The sequence below is a fragment of the Miniopterus schreibersii genome (genome assembly GCF_964146895.1).
Source record: "Miniopterus schreibersii genome assembly, chromosome: 1".
Lineage (NCBI taxonomy): Eukaryota > Metazoa > Chordata > Mammalia > Chiroptera > Miniopteridae > Miniopterus > Miniopterus schreibersii.
In genome coordinates, this window is record NC_138101.1 from 122,795,181 (window position 1) to 122,818,761 (window position 23,581).

The window sequence follows — 23,581 nt, forward strand, 5'->3', positions numbered from 1 at the left end:
AATAAAAATAAAAGAATAACTTCTATTGAAATAAAATACCAAACAGTAATTTTTAAATATTACATTGAGCTAAAAGTGAGTAAAAAAATTACTATAAAACTTTGTCTACAAGTGAGATTTTCATTAATTTAATAATTTTCAACCTTTCTGTCTTTGCATTCAGAGTTTTATTTTTTATAAAATCTCACTTATTTTTAAGCTCTGCCTAAACTTTTCTCCCTCCTTGTACATGTTCTATCTACCATGATTTCTAGACCATAATGTATGCATATGTTTATGCTTCTGAAACATATTTTTCTAAATTTTTTGGGGGGGTGAACACTGAATCTTTTTATTTTTATTCTTTTTAAAAAATTGTTATTAAATTTATTGGGGTGACATTGGTTAATAGGATAATATAGGTTTCAACTGTACATTTCTATGATACAAGGTCTGTATATTGCACTGTGTTTCCCCCACCCAAAGTCAGGCCATCTTCCATAACCATATATTAGGCCCCCTACACCCCCACACCCCCACTCCCTTCCCTCTGGTAACCACCACACTGCTGTCTGCATCCAGGAGTTTCAGTTTTATATCCTACATATGAATGAAGTCATGGTTCTTACTTTTTTCTGACTTTTTTTCCACTTATCATTTTCCTAAATTCTTACGGCAATTAGATAATAAACTCTATGAGAGGAAGGATGCACTGAGGAAATAACTGCACTCCCTTTAGATATGTGCTAACAGCTATTGCTCAATATTAGTTTTGTTAGAAAAATACATGCCAATAGTAACCATCTATGAAAATATTTGCTTCATATTTTTCAAGGAAGGCTGTGGCTTGCCCAAAATCATAACTTTTAACAACATCTTTCAAACATGCCAAATCACATTGCCTATTTAGCCAATTCTGTGTGCATAATATTAATTTACTGTGCCACAAAGGCAGTATGCCTCAACTGTTATTGGGGAAAAGCATAATATATTTGATTTCCCTTTATGAGTCTCACATTGCTTATAATTCAATAGGGCTACCACATTTTCTGGGCAGGCTATCAAATAGGATGTTGTAATGATTTGCTTGACTAGTAGAGTAGGTAAAAAAATTTCAGTTCTGTCTGTCGCTGTTCTATTTTTAAATTTCAGATATGCAGTGTTTAAAACAATTTATTTCTCTGTGGTTCTCCTTAAACAATAAAAATATTCTTTTATATTTTAAAGAGTTAAACATGTTAAACAAAATCAGTTAAAGTAATGGTTAGAACAGCATGAATTTCAAAAAACAAAAGAGAAGTCTTAGGTTTAATTTGAAAATGCCCAGAAAGGGGCTGTAGTGCAATGAAGAGATTTTTTGGCTTGATGAAAGGGTGGCATAGGTTTTACCTGTAACTCATATCTTGGGGATGCTTGAATACCTCAATTCTCTGTCTGTACCACTATCCCTTTGCAGTTCATGGAGATGTTAAGATGTTTTCTGCTTTATAAAATGTTACCAAAATTATCTTTGGAATATGTCTGTTCTATTTAGAGTCTACCTATCAGTAGACTTACTTCCAATTTTAAACATTATATAGATTCCTTGAATGATTGAACCTCTTTCTATAAACTAAATTCATAAAACATCTTCTGCACACCACAGAGAAGGAATCTCATCATTGTTGTAGGTTTATCTTTTTATATAATTCAGTTGCTTTTTTCCACAAATACTTATTGAGCAACTGCTATGTATCAGGCATGTTCTGAGTTCTTAGTGCATATCGGTGGACAGGACAGACAGATCTCTGTCCTAGTGAAGGTTATATTCTAGGGGGAGAGACAGGAAACAATAAATATAATAAAGAAGTAAATAATGGAATGTGTCAAAAGTTGGCAAGTACTATGGAAAAAGGAAATAACACAGCAGCATGAAGAGTTGTATCCATGTCGGGGAAGGGGAGACAGGCTCTGTGCTGCAGTGGTCAGCGTTACTCACTGACTGTGTGGGGGAAGTTGGTTAGGTAGGACCTGGGGGAAAACATTCCAGGGAGAGGAAACAGCTGGTGCAAAGGCTGAAAGATGGAGTCCTCCAGGCAAGTTTGGGAAATGGAAAAGAGGCCAGTGTGGCCAGAATAGAATGAGTGAGTGGGAGAGTAGGAAGGGAGCTGGTGAGAGAAGTAATCTTCATTACTTCTGACCCAGGTTCTGTCTGTCTTTTTTCTGTGTGAAATAGGGAGCCATTGCTGACCAGAGGATTTACACTTCTAAAGGAGCATTCTGGCTGCAGGGTGAGAACAGGTGGAAGAGGTCAGAGGTGGAAGGAGGGAGACCTGTTAATGAGGTGCTGCAGTTAATCAGCTGAGAAATGATGCTCCTGACTTGGCCCAGAGGCAGGGCAGTGGAGGAAGTGGGAGATGGTAGAAACCTGGATATATTTTAAAGTAAAGCCAATGGGATTTTCAGATAGATTGGAATAAGGTTTTGAGAGAAAAAAAGAGTCCACGATAATTATAAGGTAGAACAGGTTGTTTTTTGTTTTGTTTTGGGGTATTTTTTGGGGGATGGGTGAAAGGGAGGAGGGTTAGGATCCAGTTTTAGACATGTGCATTTTGAGATGATTTTAAATATCCAAGTAGAGATGTCAAATAAGCAATAAGATATTTAAGTCTAGACTTTGAAAGAAAAGTCTAGACTGGAAATGTAAATTGGCGAGTTGTTAACATATAGATGGGAATAAAACCATGGGTGGGGTGAGATCACCAAAGAAGTGAGTCTAGATAGAGAACTTCTTGAGTGCATTTCATGTATTTGACATTTACTCAGGGGGCCTATATATATAAAGTTAAATACTCTCTCTTCTTAAAGAGCTCATGGTTTGTATTTGACCACACATTTTCACAAATCTAGAAGATGTCATTCACGTAGACTACAGGGTCCGGATATATATTTCTCTATATAATTAGCCATAACATGGTATGATAAATTCTATTCTTGATATTTGTAATGTAATATAATTGGTAATGTAAAATATAATATAGTAATTGTTACGTAATGGTATTGTAGAGAAAGGAACAGTGAATTGACATAGTGATAAGAGAGCACAGTAAATTTAGAATACTCTGTTCTCAAATAATATATATTAGAACAGATTAATGTGTGATAACATTGTGAATAGTTAAAATTAAGACCTTAATTGAAGGATCACTTGATATTATTCTTTAATAAACAATGTTCAAGTCAACTTTCAGGCACCCTGTTTGTCCCACATTCTCCCATCCTGTTGCTAAAAAGGCTACTGAAGGCCCTTGCAACGCTGTTCTGGGGTGAAGGCAGGGGTGGAGGGGAAGGCAGGCCTGGGAATGAACCTCATCCTCCGTTTCTGTACCTTAGGAATCCATTAGGAGTGAGCAGGTGTGGGCTACGTCCCACAGTCAGCCAGTCGACAGTGTGGTAGTGCACTTGCCATTGGCTCTTTTCTATGGCCCAGGTTGAAAAGGGATGGGTAAAAAAATGGATCTTCTGCTTTATGTTGAAAGCATTTTAAATCTCCAAAATAAGAACCCCAGAAAGGATGGGAAGAGATAGAGGCTGGGGGAAGGTTTGTGACAGAGCAATGTTAATCCTTTCCCTGAAATGTTGGCCCAGGTGAAGGCTTGTACTTGCGCCGATTCAAAGACGGGAATGCACTGGCCTTGCCCATAGTTGTTCACATCAGAGAGAACGTATGTTAAATGACCATCGCTGTGTAGCGACTGCAGGCAAGGTAACTGTTATGATAGTTACTACTGCTCCGTCTGCTCAGACAGTAGCAAGGGCGTTTCACAGTGGACTTGCAAGAAGCTATAGAAATTCTTCCTCACTGTCCAGTGGTTAAGATCATGGGCTATGTGGATTAAGACGACTACCTGGCTGTGAAATTTTAGACAAGTAATTTAACCTTGTGTGCCTCAGTTATCTCAGCTGTGAAATGGGAATAAGATTGCTTTCTATCACAAAGAGCTCTTGTGGGGATTAACTGAGATAACCTAAGTACTGTTTAGAACAATGCCTAGCACACAGTATATACTTAATAAATGTTCTCTATTAAGCTATCAATCTTTTTCTTTATTTCATGTTTGCTGAAACTGAGGCTCAGGATTTGCCATATTATTAGGTGGTGTAAGGGATGCTGAAAACTTTCTTTTCCTCTTTTCTTCCTTCTTTTCTTTCTTCCCTTTCTTCCTCATATATCGGTTCATTGTACTGGACTGAGATACAGGAATTCCTGCCTAGTGGATTGGGATTTAGGACATCAGACTACTTTTCACTTTCTTTTCCCTACAGCCCCACCTCCCTGGTTGTGCCAGGGCACCAATAAGTACTCATTCACACATCTTGCTTCCACTGCAATAAAATCATATTATACTTTCGGCTTTTGCCACTAGCCTACATCTATTAGCTGTCATGTCGGAAGTCCCAAGTTTTTTATTTGAATCTTTCTACTTGAGAAATCAATAGGGCCAAGGAAATAAGAACCAGTGTTTACATAAGTGTTTATTGGACTTTTCTTTATCATCTTTCAGGTCTTGTAGAAATTTGCCTGATGCACCCCCTTGATGTGGTGAAAACCAGGTAAGGTTCTGCATGAACAAGTTTTATTGACTTTGGCTGATATCCAAATTAAGGTCTGTCAGAACACTAAATGCTAGAACTTGTCCCAGGCCGGTAGCTTCTCCCAATAATGGCATTTATATTTACTTCTTAAAGAAAATACTATTTGACAGATAAAATGTGAACAGTGAAAAGCATTTTTGGATTGAGGTCATCTGAAGGTATATAATATTTTACTGCTTTCACATGACAACCATAAGGTATGATTTGTGGCTAAACTGGTTAAGTGAGGTAAATTTATCAAAATGATGTAAAAACTAAACTTTATCCAGTGACTTATTACAGCAGACTTTCATTTAGCATAGCATATAATGCCAAATGAAAATTTACAAATGAATATTTACGGTCTGAAAGTATTAAATAGAAAATATCAGAAATAAGCAATTTATAAGTTTTAAATCATGTGCCTTTCTGAGTAATGTGATCATACCATCCCCCGCGGTCCTGCTCAGGACATGAATCATCCCTTTGTCCAGCATCTCCACACTGTATGTGTAGTACAATAAGGTATTTTGAGAGAGAGAGAAACCACATTCACATAACTTTTATTACAGTATACTGTTGTAATTGTTCTATTTTATTATTAGTCATTGTTGTTAATCTCTTACTATGCCTAACTTATAAATTAAACTTTATCATAAGTATGTTTGTATAGGAATAAACATAGTATCTGCCCAGTTTGGTACTATCCATGGGTTCAGTCATTCACTGAGGATCTTGGAGGGTATCCCCCACAGATAAGGGGGACTGCTGTACTTGATGAGCCAAGCTGGCCATTGAATGGACATGCTGCTTAATTTACCTAAAGAGGCCACAGAATCTTAGGCTGATTGCTGAAAGCAAGGGAAGGTGACTATGGCATGCACGTCATATTACATTTCTAATAGAGGTAGAGAAGATGAGCATTTGGTCTCTGCCCTAGCTCAGGCTCTATAACAAAATACCACAGACTGGGTGGCTTATGCAACAGACATTTATTTCTCACAGTTCTGTAGGCTGGGAAATCCAAGATCAAGGTGCCAGTCAATTTGGTTCTTGGTGAGGGCCCTTGTCCTGACTTGTAGACAGTCACCTTTCTGTATCTTCACATGGCAGAGAGAGGGAGTCTGATGTCTCTTCTTTTTCTTATAAGGACACTAATCCCATTGTGAGGGCTCCACCCTCATGGCCTCATTTAAACCTAATTACTTCCCCAAATTCCCAACTCCAAACACCATCACATTGGGGGTTAGGGCTTCAAAATATGAATTTCGGGTTTGTAAACATTCAGTCCAGGACAGCCTCAAGTCACCAAACCCAAACCGAGAAAGACCAAAACCACAAATTATATTTAAATATGTGTGCACTCCCTGGACTATCTTTTTATAGGGTTCAGAAACAGAAAGCAAAATTCACTGGCATGTTCTTCTTAGACTTTGTGCTAACTAACTTTCTTTGAAAAGCCAGACTATTTTGTCTAGTCTTGCTGAGGAATAAACGTGTATTTTTCACTGAAGGGCAATTGCCTAAATTTGTGAAGTATTCAAATGAGCATGGAGGAGAAACAAGAATGACTTAAACAAGACATCATATTGAGCCCAGCCGGGCGTGACTCAGCGAGTGGTTGAGCATCAACCTAGGATCCAGGGGACTGCTGTTCGATTCCCAGTCAGGGCACATGTCGGGGTTGTGGACTCGATCCCCAGCAGGGGGCGTGCAGGGGGCAGCTGATCAATGACACTCTCATTATTGATGTTTCTGTCTCTCTCTCCCTCTCTCTCTTCCTCTCTGAAATCAATAAAGATATATTTTTTTTTAAAAAAGACATCATATTGAAATTATGATTACTCAGTCGCTCAATCCTTCAGTCATCCATTTAGCAAACATGTATTGCGTGTCTAGCACGTATGGGCTCCAGGCTAGCTTTGCCCTCAAAGAGGTCACAATGTGATGAGCTAATAAAAATCTCATCACAAAGAATTTCAAAAACTATAGTACAGTTGACCTTTAGGCAAAGTTGGGGTTGGGGTTGGGGGTGCCCACCTCTCCCACAGTTAAAAATCTGCGCATAACTACTATATCATTTCTTTGCACTGGCGTTGAATAGAATAATTCTTAAAATGGATGTGCCAAATCACTGGGCTTTCTGTCTCCCTTGTTATGATGATATTTTCATGAAAATGGCATTAGTTTATTGGAATTAGTCACATACCCTTGCCTAGCTTCAAGGGGGAGGGGAAATACAATCCTTCCAGGTGCCCTAAATGAGAAGGAAACTGGATCTCAATGGTATTTGAGCTGCATAATAATAAAAAGTATATTGAATAAAAACCCACAATCAGAGTAAACTGAAAACTCAAAATATGTGTAACTGACTTTGCAGCAGAAATAGAATATGCAAGATTGGTAGCATTTATCACTGGGGACTAACACACAGGTGATAGGCACTAGACAGGACAAACTAAATAATGCTAAAAGCTTTTCACTATTATATTGTATAGGAAATAACTACCTTTCTAAATAAGATAAGCTGTAAACTATAACAGGTAATACAGGAAACCATGTAGCATTAGTTATTTGAGCAGGTCACTTTCCTAAATGACATCCAAGGGTTCTAAGTTATTGCAGGCATTGTCCAAGTGGGGCATGGCACACAGCAGGCCAAGCCTCACTTGCTTTACAGCTTTTTTTGTGTGGGATGTTTTTCCCTCTTCTTAGATATTTTTGCTGGGAGGGTGGTGCAGTTAATCAACCTGAGTATAGAAATGGCTCTTTTCCCACAATATCTCATGTGCTGGAATATGGCAAAATAAATGTTTACTCTTTTGTTTTGTTTTGTTTTTTAATATATCTTTATTGATTTCAAAGAGAGAGGGAGAGAGAGAGATAGAAACATCAATGATGAGAGAGTCATCATTGGTCGACTGCCTCCTGCACACCCCCGACTGGGGATCAAGCCCACAACCTGGGCATTGAACCCCAGAATCGAACGGCGATCTCCCGAATCCTAGGTTAAATGTTTACTCTTGAAGTCTAGTTTTTTGGGGTTCCATTTGTGCCTAACCCTTTTCTTTGTTGAATGAAAGGTAACAGATTCTAAAAATGTATTTCCAAATTATTTCTTCATAGGGATTTTTTTTTCACTCTGTAAACGATCAATTCTGCTACCCCAGGCTGGAGGGATAAAGGAAAGTGGTGATGTTACCAGAGGCCAGGGACCAGGGTTACCTGGTATAAGCTAGAACCATAGCAAATTTGTCTGTCTAGTGGTAGCTGGAAACTCAGAGGAGCACAAGCCACTGCCTAAAATTCACTGCCTGAGGTAGAAAAGGAGGGAGAGAAGTACTCTGACCTCTCCTTTTTCCACACTCTGCAGTCTCCCATCAGTGCTTCTATATCTGAATGCATGGAAGCCTGGGAAGCCCAGCCTCGCAGCGGGCAGGCCCTTGGCCTAACAGAGCAGAGCAAAGCAAGTAAAGAGTAAGAAAAGGGTCTGCAGACAAACAGCACCAGGACTGACATACTGTCATTTTAGTGGGGTTTGTAGAAAAGAGGACATAAGCGTGCTTTTAAAAAATTGAGATATAACTGGCATGTAATGTTATGTTAGTTTCAGGGGTACAACATAGTGATTCCATATTTGTATACATTGCAAAATGATACCACAGTAAGTCTAGGTAACATGCATCACCACACATAGCTACAGTCTTTTTTCTTGTGATGAGAACTTTTAAGATCTACTCTCTTAGCATCTTTCAAATATACAATACAGCATTATTAACTACAGTTACCATGCTGTATATTACACCTACAGGACTTATTTTATAATTGAAAGTTTGTTCCTTTTCACCCCCTTTACCCATTTAACCCACCCCCTACCCACAGGCTATGGTACCCATCAACCTGTTCTCTGTATCTAAAAGCTTGGTTTTTTTTTTTCTTTCCTTTTTTTTAGAGTCCACTTATAAGTGAGACCACATATTTGTCTTTTTAAAAAAATTTTATTGAACTTATTAGGGTGACACTGGTTAATAAAATTGTGTAGGTTTCAGGTGGACAGTTTTCTAATACAGCATTTACGTATTGTATTGTGTGTTCACCGCCCCAAGTCAGGTCTCCTTCCATCACCATTTATTCCCCTTCACCCTCTTCAACCTCCCAACACTCCCCTTGCCCTCTGGGAATCACCACACTGTTGTCTTTGTCAATGAGTTTTGTTTTTGTTTTTTTTTCTTTGCTTAATCCCTTCACCTTTTTCATGTCATATTTGTCTTTGCTGGACTTATTTCACTTAGTGTAATGCCCTCAAGATCCGTTTATCTTTCCTGTTGTCACAGATGGCGAGACTTCCTTCTTTTTTATGGATGAATAATATTCCATTATGTATATGTCACAATATACATATATATGTCACATATATATATATGTCACATTATATATATGTGTCACTATACACACACACACACACACACACACATACACCTTTATTGATTTCAGAGAGAGGAAGGGAGAGGGAAAGAGGGAGATAGAAACTTCATTGATCAGTTGCCTCCTGCATGACCCCCACTGGGGACTGAGCCTGTGACCGGGCATGTGCCCTGACCGGGACTTGAACTGAGATCTGCTGGATCCTATGTTGATGCTCAACTGCTGAGCCGCGCTGGCCGGGCTATATGTCACATTTTCATTCACTGATGGACATTTAGGTTGCAAGCATGCATTTTCAATTCATCATGCTTAATAGCAACTCACTTTGTATTTTATGAGATGATTAAAAGTTATAATCGATAGATCTTTTATGGAGAGATTATAAGCAATGTGGCATTTGGTTTTATATAGGAAACAGCTTTTCTCATCCATGTAAGTATAGCTCCAGGAATAGACCTAATGTAAGCATAGGCTAGCCACATGAAAGGTGCTTTGTTCTAAGTGTCCTCATCATATTTTAACAAAGGAGATTTGGCTACAATGCTGTACACATGACAATTAAGTAGAATCATAGTCTCCTTTGAGATTTTCTCCAGATACATACATATACACTGTTTTATAATTCTGTTCATATACAGAGAACTTTGTGTACAACTGTTCATGGACCCTGTCAACCTATAATGGTCGCTGTAGGTTGGTGCCAGTTGGTCGTTGGTGCCAACTCATTGCCAACAGGAATCCTCAATTTGGGGTGTGGTGAAGAAGGAAACTTTATTCAGTGTGAAATAGGTCAACTGTGATACAGCATAGCTGTGAAAACAGCACAGCTCTGAGGCAGCCCTGGGGCCAGGCCGTCTCTAACTAGACAGCTCTGCTCTGCTGCTAGCTGGCCGGCTCTGCTCCTAGCTGGTCTGCTCCGTCTGTGCCCATTCACTCTGCGCCTGTGGTGTTTCAGCTCACCCAGGGAAACTCAGTCTTTGGTGGAAAGGGAACGTGTGTTTTCAGAGACAGAGGGGAGTTGACTTATATGGAGACAAGTCCTCTCCCCTGGTTCCTGATTGGTCTGTCTTCATGCAAATGAAGACTCCAAATTCTCACAGTTTGGTCCAAAAGGCACTGTCCCGATTGGTCAGAATGGAGCTGCTCTGATTGGTCAGTGGAGATGTTGATGGGGATATAGCTGTGCAGCTCCAGGCAGATGGGAAAAGCCCCAGTCCTATTGGTTGAAATAGGATTCCAGGAATCCTTTCTAAGGGCTGGCTCAGATGGCAGAAAGAATGCAGGCAGGCAGTTCAGTGCAGGTTCTCCCTGAAGTATAGTTTGTTTAAGAGGGCCCTGTGTAGAAATGGCTGCTAAGATCTTTTTTTTAATTATTATTTTTTAGGTATCCTCTTTCTCAGGGTCCACAACACTCTGGTTAAGAACTCATAGCTACGAATGACAAAAGACCCTATTTACTTGTATAACTAGAAAGACCAAAGGTGGCTTCTGGCTTCGTACTCTCCAGGAATTTAAATAAAATACTCAGTAATATCTCATCTCTCTCACATCGTCTCATCCTCTCTGTTGCTCTCGTTTTCACTCTCACTCTCTTCCTTTCTCCCCCTCTCCTTTCAGCTTTCCTTTTTCTCTACAGGCTTCACGTTAGGGTGGCTTCTCTCACTGGGCACCAGATGGCTTGGCATTTCTTTGTACTCTCTCTGAGAATAACCTAGTAGTTAAGGACTCTAGACGGAATCCATCCAACCAGAAAACTCTAGAATTAGGCTGCTTGGGTTCAAATCTTGCTTCATTACTTATTCTCTGTATAACCTCAGGTAAGTTACTTAACTTCCCTGTGCCTTAGTTTCCGCATCTTTAAATGAGAACAATAATAGTATCTACAATAGTATCTCACAATAGTATATTGTGAGAAATAAATAATATATATCATGTTTAATACTGTTTCAGTGAAGGAAAGGAAAGGAGGCTACAAAGACAAATGGAGTTTATAAGGTAGTCAGGGAAACACGAGGGAGAATACAAAGTGTGGGAGAGGGAAATGCTTAATATTGGGCCAGACAGTTTCAAGTTTCCAAGCCGGAAGACTTGTGTTATGTGAGCACCGCATTTAAACCCTTCCTGAGAAGGGTGTTTGCAAGTAGAGAGTCCTTCTGGGTCTGAGGGCAGGAGAGCGTTGGTTTAGTCTATGTTCCTTTTGCTGTCATTCCGCTCTCCATGTTAGGGCCGTGTGCTGACATTGTTAGGTAACCCCCATGGCTAGCACAGTGCCTGGCCTCCCAGAGCTGCCAGTGAATGCTGTTGATTAAATGAGTATTTGGTAACAATCAGAAATAATAGCCCTAAGACTAGAAAGTGAATAATATGCAGCTCTGTTGTCTTCATTTTAGAAATGTGAGATTTTATGAAAGAGGGTGAGAAGTAAGAATCTGTTGAAATAGAAAGGGAGAAATTCATTGATCAGATGGTGGGCGAAAACACCTCAAGCTGTGGTGGAGTTCCAGTGGCTGAACTGGGAACGAGTGAGGTGGGAGGACTTCCCTGGGTGTGCCAAGGCAAGAGGCGGGTGGACTGAGCCACACGAGGGATTGAAGGTGCCGAGGGAGCATGTGCGAAAGCTTTAAGATGGACTTCATGTAGGGCTAAGGGAAATAGAATGCATGACACGTATGTAATGTTAAGTTTTCTGAGAGCCATATTTTAGAAAGTAAAAAGAAACAAGTAAAATTAATTTTAACAAGATATCTTATTTAACCTCATACAGCCAAAACATTGTCATAGCAACATGTTAACCAATATAAAAATCATTAATGAGATATTTTATGTTCTTTTTTATACCAATCCTTGAAATCTGCTGCATATTTTACACTTAAACCACATCTCAATACCGACTCGTCAGTCACATTTCCCATGCTTAGTAGTCACGTGTGGCTATCGGGTTAGACAGCAGAGGCCTGGAGTGTGAGTGATGGGAAAGGAATTCTTTCAAGGGAAGGAGATGTGGTCCAGGGGTTTTTTGAAAGAAAAACACTCTTGCTTGGAGTGGGGTTGGCAATTTTAAATAGGCAGGGTCCTAGATGGGAGGGAATTTTACTACATATGCATTTGAAGGTTTGTACCTGTGTGCAGAAAGTAACATTCAAAGCCCAAAGATGATTGAAGCCACAGTCCGGCGGGGTTTAGCTTACATCCTGTTCACACTTTTGTTTTCAGGAAGGGAAATGGTTCACTGTGCTTCAGGAAAAGAGAATTATTGAGGTGTTCATTCTGCCCACCCCTTCATTTTCATCATTTTTGTTTTATTTCATTTTTGAAAGGGGCATAAATCAGGTGCGAACTAAATTAATGACTGATCCTGTAAGGACCGATCCTTTAAAAGCACGTGCTGTTGAAAGGCTGCAAGGCATGTGTTCCCCTGGGTGCTGGGGAAGGTAAGACGGGAGAGGCAGTTCACATCTCCTTGTAAACATCTAGTTAGAGGCTGTTGGTGAGTGGACAGGCCAACACATACCTTGGCTTTCATCCTTCCTCCCATCAGGACTTAACTTGCACTGAAAAGTCTTATCATACTTCTCTCAGAACATATTAATCACTGCGTGAATTCTAAAGACTCACACGGGTTAAAAAACTTGGCAAATCTGTGTTGTTACATATGTGCTTATGGGGCTTCTACTGGAGCTGTGAGGTTGATTTACACTCTATCCGGGGCCCCCAAACCCCGCTGAATCTGAAACTCTAGGGGTGGGGCCTACCAATATTTATGTTTAACACCCTCCTGGGTGAATCTTAAGCAGCGAGCCCAGACTGGTCACTGGGTCAGCCTTTGGAAAACCAGTGCTGAATACCCTATAGGCAGTTCAGTAAAAAATCTTTATGTAAAGAATGTCTCGTGTGTGTGTGTATGTGTGTGTGTGTGTTTGTGTGTGTGTATTAAACATCTCATTAACCTGTGGTTCTTATTGGTTTCATTTATGTGAACTGCTTTGTTAGTAGTGGGTGGAGGTAGAAGGGCAGAAGTTTCCTTGAAGAGTTCACTCTGTGGTTTGTGAGAATGAAATGGGAATATATTATCTACAGCCAGGAAAACACACATTTTGTCCTACTGAGTGGAGTTACAGGGGCAAAAATCACTGCCAGAAGATGGGAGAAGAGTGAGTATTGGTTGCTATGGAGAGAAGGTAAATGGCTCTGGTGGGTAAAAAATGGTTTAGAGGCATAAGCCCACCACAAACTTTAATAAAAAGAGAAATCTGAGGATGGACTATGGTGAAAGTCTGCTTTGTGGGGAGCCCAGCAGAGAGCAAAGAGCCAAGGACTGGGGAACATCTACAGCCTCCCTTCATGGGGGGGCAGGGAGGCTCTGAACTTGAAAATGAACACTTAATTTGGAGGTTGGGTGGGGCTTTGAACAGCCATTGGGGCCAACAGAACAGCAGGATGGAAACAAAGGAATGAAGAATGCTTTTCCTCAATAGATCCTCTTTTTAAAAAGGAAAGGAAATTTTTTAAAAATGGGAATAGAACAGTGGGGAAAGATTAGGATGGAGTATAGAGTGAAGGTAGTGGAGTCCATAGGATTAAAAAATATATTCACAGGGCAGCTGAGAGGGTTATTTCCATATGTTAATGATTTGTCCATGGTATAAAACATTAAGATCACATTAAGTGCTAGACCATGGTTATGCCTGATTTCTCACCGTGCATAGAAGTTCAGGGCTAGACCACTGTTGTGCGTTGTTTCTAACCATGGAGAGAATGTATCTAAAGTAAAGCAAGCAAGGAGTAGAATCCCATTCCTATATACTATATTTTTATTAAGACTTTGTCAGATAGCTAATTTAGACAACTGCAACATATAATATGAAATGGTTACAGTATCCCCAAATACATGTGAGTGTAACTTCAACTTTACTTTTGAAGTTGCGTAACTCTTCTAGCATTTCTCTGGGATCTGTTTCATGATTGAAATGTCTTTTTGTAGTTACTGCTCCAAAGCAAGGAAGTACTGGGTGGTCGGCACGCAGCAACTCTGCATTGATTATGTCATTCTTTTCCATGCAGTCATCATTAAAGAGTTTATTTATTAACATAATCAAAGAAAAACAGTGCACACAATGGGTAATATATTTGGAAGGGATAGAGGTGACAATGAAATATGTTCTGCTTGGCACATTGTAGGGCTGCAGTGAATATATGTTAAGGGAATAAGTGTGTGCTTTAAAATGACATTTGCTCCTTCCTATGTGCGTTATTACAGATTAAATTCATCATGGCTAGTGAGTTCATGGCAAACTTTAAAAGGTCCCACACTTCTATAGTAGTTTAATTCAAAAGACTGATATAACCTCAGCACGATCCTAAACCCAGAGAAACAATCCTGTTTTGTGCACTGTTCAGAAAGCTGCACATCTCTGCTCTGGATAGGTGTCACTTTCCAGAGAAGGCAGGAGGTTTGGGGATGATGGCCATAACCCATGAAGATGATTCACTAATACATCTTCTGGTATTTTTAACTGGACAGTGTTCTGCCTCTCTTTGGGATAACAAGGGCTGTATCAAAATTGTGGAAAACTCTGAAGGGTCCACACTGGAAAGTCTTGTTGCTCCCTCACATTCAGTGGCCCTTCCTGCTGAACAAGCTTGCAGTTGTTTCCTCATCATAGGGAGTGTTGCATGGACGTGGGCTTTGCTGCTACTGGACAGTTTGGATCCTTCTCCCCCTGGCCCAGCAGTGATGAGGAGAGAGAATGAGAGGACACCTATGGACCTGTTGCTCTGAATCAGTGGGGGACAATCGGTCCCGAAGATCATATACAGAATAATCTTGCTACCATAGACTAAAACTATTTTTCAGATTTATTAATAAGGAGGAAATCCTCTTTTTTAAAAAGAAATCCAGCCCGGCCAGTCGTGGCTCAGCGGTTGAGCTCTGACCTGGGATCCAGGCGATCGGGGTTCGATTCCGAGTCAGGGCACATGCCCGGGTTGCGGGCTGCAGCCGATCAGTGACTCTCTCATCATTGATGTTTCTATCTCTCTCTCCCTCTCCTTTCCTCTCTCTGAAATCAATAAAGATATATTAAAAAAAAAAAAAAGAAAGAAATCCAGTCAGCTCCCTTCATATAAAAATAACAAAGTTCTATTAGGTTAAATCAACTGTTATCTTAGGCTGTTGTTTCTGAATTTCCTTTCTTCCTTTCTTCTCCCTCCCTCCTTCCCTCCTTCCCTCCCTCCCTCCCTCCCTCCCTCTCTCCCTCCCTCCCTCCCTCCCTCCCTCCTTCCTTCCTTCCTTCCTTCCTTCCTTCCTTCCTTCCTTCCTTCCTTCCTTCCTTTTTTTCTTCTTGTATGTGGAATTCTTTTTAAACTTGCTCCCTAGAGGAACATGCTAATTTTATGACTCACATTGTGGAGCCTTTGTAAAGCATTTAATTTCTGCTCAAATTGTGTTTTTGTCTAAATTTTTCAAGTAAAATACAGTAGCTATTATTCCTCAGCTAATTAAATAAGCTGAGAAGATTGTCCCTGAGCTAATAACATAAGGTATGTTCTGTTTTGAAACCTCTCTCTTCCTTCTGCTAACTGCACAGATGATCCCAGCCTGGAGCATGAAAAGTGCCCTATGTGTTCTTTCTATTTTCTTAATATGGTTAATATACAGTATTACATTGACCTACACATTCTTCATGCCTGTCAATGAACTTCTCCAGGCACCTTCTTTCTTTTTTTGTAAGCTGAAAGGTAAATAATTCTTAAATGGGTTTCTTTTCTTTTCTTTTCTTTTCCTTTTTATCCTAACCTGACGATATGTTTATTGATTTTAGAGAGAGAGGAATGGGGAGAGAAAGAGAAACATCAATCAATTGCCTCCTGTACGTGCCCCAAAACCCAGGGATGTGCCCCGACCTGGAATCGATCCCGCAACCTTTAGGTGTACAGCAAGACGCTCCAACCAACTGAGCCACCCGGCCAGTGCTTAAGTGGGTTTCTTATCATTGCCAAGGGAAAGTAAATTCTAGAATGAGTGTCAGCATGAAGACTATCTCCTGTTCCTTGCCCCACCCCACCCCCCAACCACCCCCAGGCACATTTAGAGTTTTATCCCAATTGATTTTAAATTTTCAGCAGCTTCATTCATCTACTTATTTAGCCAGTGCCCATCCCAGGTTCCCCTACAATGAGATAATCTGCCTTAGTCAGGCTTAGATTCCAATTTTAGGTAATTAGAACTTAATGTGACAATAAAATATATGAATAAAATAAACTGATTTAGGATCATTTTGAGTTAAAAACAAAGGGGATATTTTTCTCAGTATTTTTTATACAATCATAAGCTTTTCTCAGATAACCTATTTTAAGTACAGGTTTGGGGGTGGATTTGGAACTAATATGTCTATTTTCAGCAGCTATTCAAAGGCTATTTGAGATAAACTCTAGTTCTAAATTCAAGAAATAAAGTGAAAGTTAAACATTTTTGCTAGTTTTTTGGCTATAGTACTTTTTTTATTGTAAATGATTTCGAGTTAAGCTCTAAGCAATTTGCCACCAGTGAAAATAAAATTGTGTTTTCCAGGGATGTTTGCTCTTCAACTGCATTTATTTAAAAAAAAAAAAAAAAAAAAGCCCACAATTTAAAAATGGCCAAAGGACCTGAATAGATACTTCTGCAAAGAGGACATACGGATGGCCAAGAGACATATAAAAAATGCTCAAGTCACTAATCATCAGAGAGATGCAAATTAAAACCACAAGGAGGTATCACCTCACACCTGTCAGAATGGCTCCATCAACAAATCAACAAACGACACGTGCTGGCGAGGGTGTGGAGAAAGGGGACCCCTGGTACACTGCTGGTGGGAATGCAGACTGGGGCAGCCACTATGGAAACAGTATGGAGTTTCCTCAAAAAATTAAAAATGGAATTGCTGTTTTACTCAGTGATCCCACTCCTTGGAACATATTCTAAGAATCCTGAAACATTAATCAGAAAGAATATATGCACCCCTATGTTCATAGCAGCACAATTTACAATAGCTAAGATCTGGAAACAGCCCAAGTGCCCATCAGTAGATGAGTGGATAAAAAAGCTGTGGTACACACCATGGAATACTACGCAGGTGTAAAGAAGAAGGATCTCGTACCATTTGGGGCAGCATGGAGGGACCTGGAGAATATTATGCTAAGTGAAATAAGCCAGCTAGAGAAAGGCAAATATCACACAATCTCACTTATATGTGGAATCTAATGAACAAAATAAACTGACAAACAAAATAGGACCAGAGGAGCAGATACATGGAACAGAATGACAGATCTCAGAGGGGAGGGCCTATGGGGCCAGGAAAGATTAACCAAAGAAATTATATGCATAGCCCATGGACACAGACAATAGTGTGGTGAAGACCTGAGGTGGGTGGGGGCTGGGTGGAGGTGGACAAGTTGAGGGTATGAGGGACATCTGTACTACTGTCAACAATATAAAATAAATTTTAAAAAACACACCAAAAAACAGGTGCTTGTCTCAAAATGTCTGGAATATGCCTTAAAATGACATGTGTCATGGAGGAAACACTTTAGGATACTTAGCTGGACTCTTCCTGGAGCGTGAGAAAACTTGTACATGTTGAGAAAGAAGCTGCTTGAGAAGAGAGAGCTCTAACTGTGAGCTGAACCTCAGAAGCTCAGGCCATGGCCACGGGAAAGCTGCCTTAGAGTTGAGCACAGAGTGGGAATGAAGCCTAATGAAATCTAAATTGTTGGGATTGTAGCACAGCTCAAAACTTTGGTTATCATGGATATTCTAGAAGATTGTTTTTCCTCTTTGTGAAGCAAAAAGAAAAATCATAAATTTAAGGCTGATAATGTAATACAATAACTGTGAACCTTGACCAAAAATTGATAAAACTGTTTAACATTCCTGGAAAATCGATTAATCCTCAAAATATTCTTGTTGAGATGGCTAAAATAGCTGTATTGTTTTTGCTTTGCAGTCAGGGCGCAGCTGAGATTTAGTTTTGACATAATGAAGAAGTTTGCAAGATGATAAATAGAGCTGTATAGTCTCTAGATGCAGTTCCACATACTCTGGGCCAAGTTCCTACAGAAGAAAATTTTCCCATTTGGGGGTTATTGAATAATATTTTCTCCAGTGAAACTTTTGTGAGTACCTAATAGGTTACATACTTTCCTTTTATAGCAAAAACAATCCAAAATTAAACTGAAAGGCCTCAGTTTTGGGTAATGAAAAGCTATCCAGGATACGTGTTTCTCTTTTTTTATGAAAAAACAACCTATCATGGTAGATGTATCACTATCAGATATAATTTTGTACTGCTAAATAATCAACGAAAAATATAGGCTTTAGAATTGTCGTTATCTCTGTATTTGTGTCCTTTTAAATTCTGAAAAGTAACAAGTACACAAAGAGAAAAGTATTGATTTTTTTTTTTTTTAGATGTTCTAAAGCGGGGTCTGGTTAGAATTCTGACTGTTTTCGTTTCCAAAGGAGGGGTTAGCGGAGATGATCCCTTTGTGGCCAGGCTTTTAGTGTCAAGGGAGAACATGATTAACACACATCAACTCAGGGAGGCAATGGAAGACAAAGACTGGAGACCAGAGGTCTGGTTTCACACTGCCAGCCCCAGCTGTGTGAGGCAACAGAACTGCTCTGGGACTTGATTTCTCACCTGGAAATTAAGGATATATTTCCAAATGATCTCAGAGGTTCTTCCAATTTGATATTCTATGTTTCTAAAGCCATGTTTTCATTGCTTAAAAATAACATGATCTTAATACATATCTCGAAGTGGAACTTCTCTATTCCTTGAACATGCCAAGCTCTCTCCTGTCTCAAGACCTGTGTGCTTGGTGTCCCTTTTGTTTGGAATAACTTGCTCCTTTTCAGCCATCATACCTGGGCTCAGTTGTCATCTCCTATGAGACCCTTCTCTGGCCGTCTCATCTAAGGTGTCCTCCTGTGTTCCTCTTTCTCATTACCCATTTATCTCTGCTCTAGTCTCCTGATCTTGTCAAGTCCGTTTGTTTGTGTAATCATTAACTGCCCACCTCCACTGGGATGGAGGGTTCTGAGAGCAAAGGACCCTCTTTCTTTAGTTTACTGCTGTATGTATACAGTGTCTAGAAGAGCGTTGGTACAAGGAGAAATTGTCATCTGGACCTGGGGTCATTGAACCTCTCTCAGTTCTATGCAGTCTCTGCTGCCAAAGTTCAACCCCCTTTCTTCAGTCCACTGCATGGATGACCACCCTACCCCTAGACCAGGGAGACAACACTCATTCTGAGGGACGTGAGGATTGGTGGGCAGGATGCAGGTGACAGATGGGCCTCATGAGGCCATCCTGGATGCTCTTTAGGGAATGTTTTTAGTGAACATAATATCTTATTTTTACCTACACAATTCATGAACCTAGGTTTTTTTATTTTATTTAATTAATAGTGCCAGTTGGAGTAGGCAGAGCTAGTTGCATTCCTCGAGGTAGTTCTTTTTGTTAGCTTCGTAATTGACCTCTTATTGAATTAAAAGGTGTAAAAATATCGTTTTAAATTTTTTATTGAATTTATAGGGGTGACATTGATTAATAAAATTATATAGGCTTCAGGTGTACAACTCTATAGTACATCGTCTGTATATTGTATTGTGTATTCATCACTTCAAGTCAAGTCTCCTTCCATCACCATTTATCCCTATACCCTCTTCTACCCCACCCCCACCTCCACCCTTTCCCTCTGGTCATCTTCATACTATTGTCTCTAAGAGTTGTTTTCTATTTTGCTTAATCTCTTCATTTTTTTCACCAAGCCCCGCAACCCCCATCCCCTCTGATAGCTGTCAGTCTGTTCTCTGTATCTATGAGTCTGTTTCTATTTCGTTTGTTAGTTTATTTTGCTCATTAGGGCCTTTTGCATTCCTCAAGGTAGTCCTTTTTGTTAGCTTAGTAATTGGCCTAACTCTATTGAATTAAAAGGTGTAGAAATATCTTTTTTTATCAGAATTTGTTAGGTATCTTAAACTTTTTCTCTGTCAGGCAACCAGGATTAGTAGTATCAAGTAGGGCTCCAGCTCTATTTCAAAAAAAAAAATAATGCATGACTTCCAAAAGTAATATTTTCTAGTCTCTTCTCCTAGAATCTGAAAGAGAGAGAGAGAGATTTATTAAGAAAATGCTAATCACTACTTCTGAAGCAATAATCTTGGAATAGTTTTTGGATTTATGCTGATGGTTGGTCCTAAAGAATTACAATTTAGTATTTCTGTTTCCATGTTACATACTGAAAACTTAAGTAGGTTATTTATTTGATCTTTTTTTAGTACTAAAATGGGGAAATTGTTAGGTTTAAAAAGAAAAAAGAAATGACCCTGAAATTTATCTTCAGGTTGAAGAATTGGAAAAGAACTATTGTTTGCATTTTGATTTCTCAGAGTGTGAGGATACTGTCCCTGCCCGGATGCCTGCCAAGTTCAGAAAGAACATTTAAGAGTGTTTTTTGGGTAGCACAGGGAGGGCCTAGCATAGTCAGGGGGTTGTATGCGGGTGTTCCAGGTTTCAAACTGTAGCAAGGGAATGGGAGAAAAGAGAGAAGCATTCCCAAATCAAACATAACTCTCAGGAAATGAGCCAGAACACCTGTGAGAGGTCGGGGGTCAGAAAATACAAACTCAGGGTTCAATATTTTGATCACATTACACAAAAGAAAATGGTCATAGATAGGGGAGAGAAGAAAACTGAAATTTTCTGGAGAGGGTGGGAACTAAGGACTCTGTCATTCTAAAATGTTTTTCTCCCATGACTCTATGATGTTTCAGAAAATATTTCCAGAATTGACGCTGAAACTTTCCGGTGGCCTCTTGTTGCTTAAACATCAGGTTGAGAAGCTATTTGTTTCTTTCTGTTAACTCCCAGAGGTTCACTCTGGGAACCTTCTGAAGCCATTCTTTGGCCAGTGCTTACAGGGCTCTGGGAGGGGGTGGAGGAGGTCCAGCAGTCAGAGATGGAGGGACATCACAGCCCTGAATCACGGGCCATTCACTGCTTTGGAGAGAAAAGTGGTTTGCAAACATGACTTCATGGGACCTCCTAGTGAAAAAGAGGGTGTTTTTTTCCATCTCATTTCTCAGCTCTAAATTCTCTGAAATCTGCCTGATTTTTGCCAGGTGTCAAATTATAACCCTCCCTGTCAACCACAAATGACTAATGATGAATCTAATGACTGCGCAAAGTTCGAAATTCACATTCACATTTTAACTTACTGGCTACATTGTGTTTTCATAAATTGTGAAAAAAAAATGTTTCCCTGAAAAAGCCAAAAAAAACAAAGTTTTAGTCTTGATTGCAATACTCACTTGCAGTTGTTGACCCTGTAGGTGCTTGAAGTGAAACAAAATGGGAGCGGAGCTGCAACTGGCCCATCTTCAAGCCCAAGGCTCCTGCCCAGCAAGTGACGCCAGTGCCCCTGTCCTAGGGGGAGTTAAGTGATGTCAGCACCACTGGGCAGAGCAATATTTGACCCTTAAACTGCTTCATCTACAAGCAGCTGTTTTCCTCCTTTCACCATTCCCTGAAGGAAGCAGGAGGGCTGAAATATCTGATCGTTTTTAATCCCCTTAGATCTTTTGAAACTTTAAATGAATGTGGACCACTTTGGTCACTGGACACTTACTGATAGGTAGTCATTCTGAAAAAGCCTCTGCAAAATTTTCTTTTCTTTCCCTATGTGTAAAAGGAGCAAAGTCCCCCCCCTCCCTTGAGTTTTCCCTGTATTTACTCCTGGCCCCAGTGCGTGCCTTGAGAGCTCATAAAAACAAATCTGCCTGTAGCCAGGCCGCCGGTAATGGGATCTGGAGCCTCTCTCCACAAGGTCACCTGTTTAAATAGAGACTCCCGTGGAGCTGCCTGAAAGGTGTTTCCATTGGAGGGCCTCTCCCTCACTTGCTCTCGGAGTCCTTTGGAAAGTGAGCTTCCAGCGCTGGTCCTGTCCTCCAGAGCACTCATCAGATGGCCATCTCCCTTGCAGTTAAGAAATCCAAAGTCCCAAACCCAGGCAGTTCCAGACCCCAGGCAGCAGATAAAGCACACTTTAGACTTTAAATGCAAAGAATTCCCTTTAAAATTAAAATAGAACCATATTTCATTTGGCTACTGGAGTGCATTATAGAGTCATCAAATAGTGGTAAATGTGAAAAGACCTCGTGGAAATGTGACGCCTGTAAAAATCATTGTGAAAAAAAGATGCCAGTTGTTCCCAGGAATGAAATGGCTTTTGCACCAGCAGCAAGCTTCCTTGGATAGCATAGCAGACAAGCCTCTCCCAAATTACATAAAAAGAAAACAAGTCAAATATTTGTGATTCTCACTTGTTCTTTACATCTGATTCCACATTTTCTGTGTGGGGTATATGTCCAGTGACCAGCTTCCAATCTCCATAAGTCTTTCTCCTTCCTGTCCCCACAATTAAGCGCAGTTTCTGCTTCATACAGATTCTAGCCGAATTCACTCAATAAATGGCCCTGTTGCCCATCTCTGCCGAAGCAGCAATATGCCAGGGTGTAGGGATCTCAGGACTTCCACATATTGGTCACTGCCCCCCTCCCCAGTGTCTGGCACAGCCCTAATTAGCTACAGAGTTCTGCAAACTGGTGCCAGTGGCCCCCTTTCCATTAACTTCTCCCAAGTTAAACAGGGAGGGTGTCTTGGCTTCAGCATTTCAGTGAGGTTGTCCCCCAGCACTCACTACCAGAACTAGGAGGCTCCAAAATCCCCCTCTCTCCTTGCAAGCCGTGTCTGAGCAGCCAGCACTCAAGCCTTAGCTGAGATCCAGATCAGGACTGGCCTGACTGCTTTGGAATCAAAGAATGAAGTCAGGGTAGAAACAATATACAGAAGGACAAGCTCAAGAGAAGGAGAGCAAACAAAGCCAGCAGTTCCCGGTTGGAGTCATAAAGCTCCTACTTCCTTTACGGACTAACAATAAACAGAGTCAGTCCAATCAGTAAACATTCCTCCTCACACGAGTGGGGGTTTGTGTTCAAAGACGCCAGATTGGATGCTGCCCTCCCCACCTTGCTTTTCCCTCCCCCCAACTTAATAGGGACCCTAAAGAAACCTCCTTCTTTGTAAGGCTAACCATGGTTTCTCGACCTCGGCTCTGTTGATACTTTGGGCCGGTTAATTATTTGTTGTGGTCCGTCGTGGGCTGTGTAGAATGTTTTAGCAGCTTCCATGGCCTCTACTCACTAGATGCAGGTCGTCCCTTCCTCACAGTGTGACAAGCAAATGTCTCCAGACATCGCCAAATACCCCTGGCGAACAAAATCACCCTCCACCCCCGTTGAGCACCGCTGGGTTAAACAATGAAGTGAACCCTTTGGCCTCGTGTGTAACAGGCATAAATGCTGATGTGTGCCGAAGGTCATAGATACCGGTGAGGCATCAGAAAATGATATGACCTGGAAGACACGGTGCTGTGTTTAGGGAGCTGCTCCGCAGATGGGAGAGCTGCGATTCTCAAACTTCAGTGTGTGTCACAGTCACCTGAAGGGCTGGTTAAACCT

General features: G+C 40.5%; 1 protein-coding gene across 3 annotated transcripts in view; it reads left to right on the plus strand.

Moving 5' to 3' along the window:
• The window catches only part of SLC25A21 (solute carrier family 25 member 21), a 462,844-nt gene that overhangs the window by 260,333 nt on the left and 178,930 nt on the right, over window positions 1–23,581 (plus strand). For all 3 annotated transcript variants that reach the window (XM_081155130.1, XM_081155129.1, XM_081155131.1), the window contains exon 2: window positions 4,524–4,572. In XM_081155130.1, coding sequence (XP_081011256.1) covers window positions 4,524–4,572 — 49 coding nt within the window. The remainder of the gene's footprint in view (window positions 1–4,523; window positions 4,573–23,581) is intronic.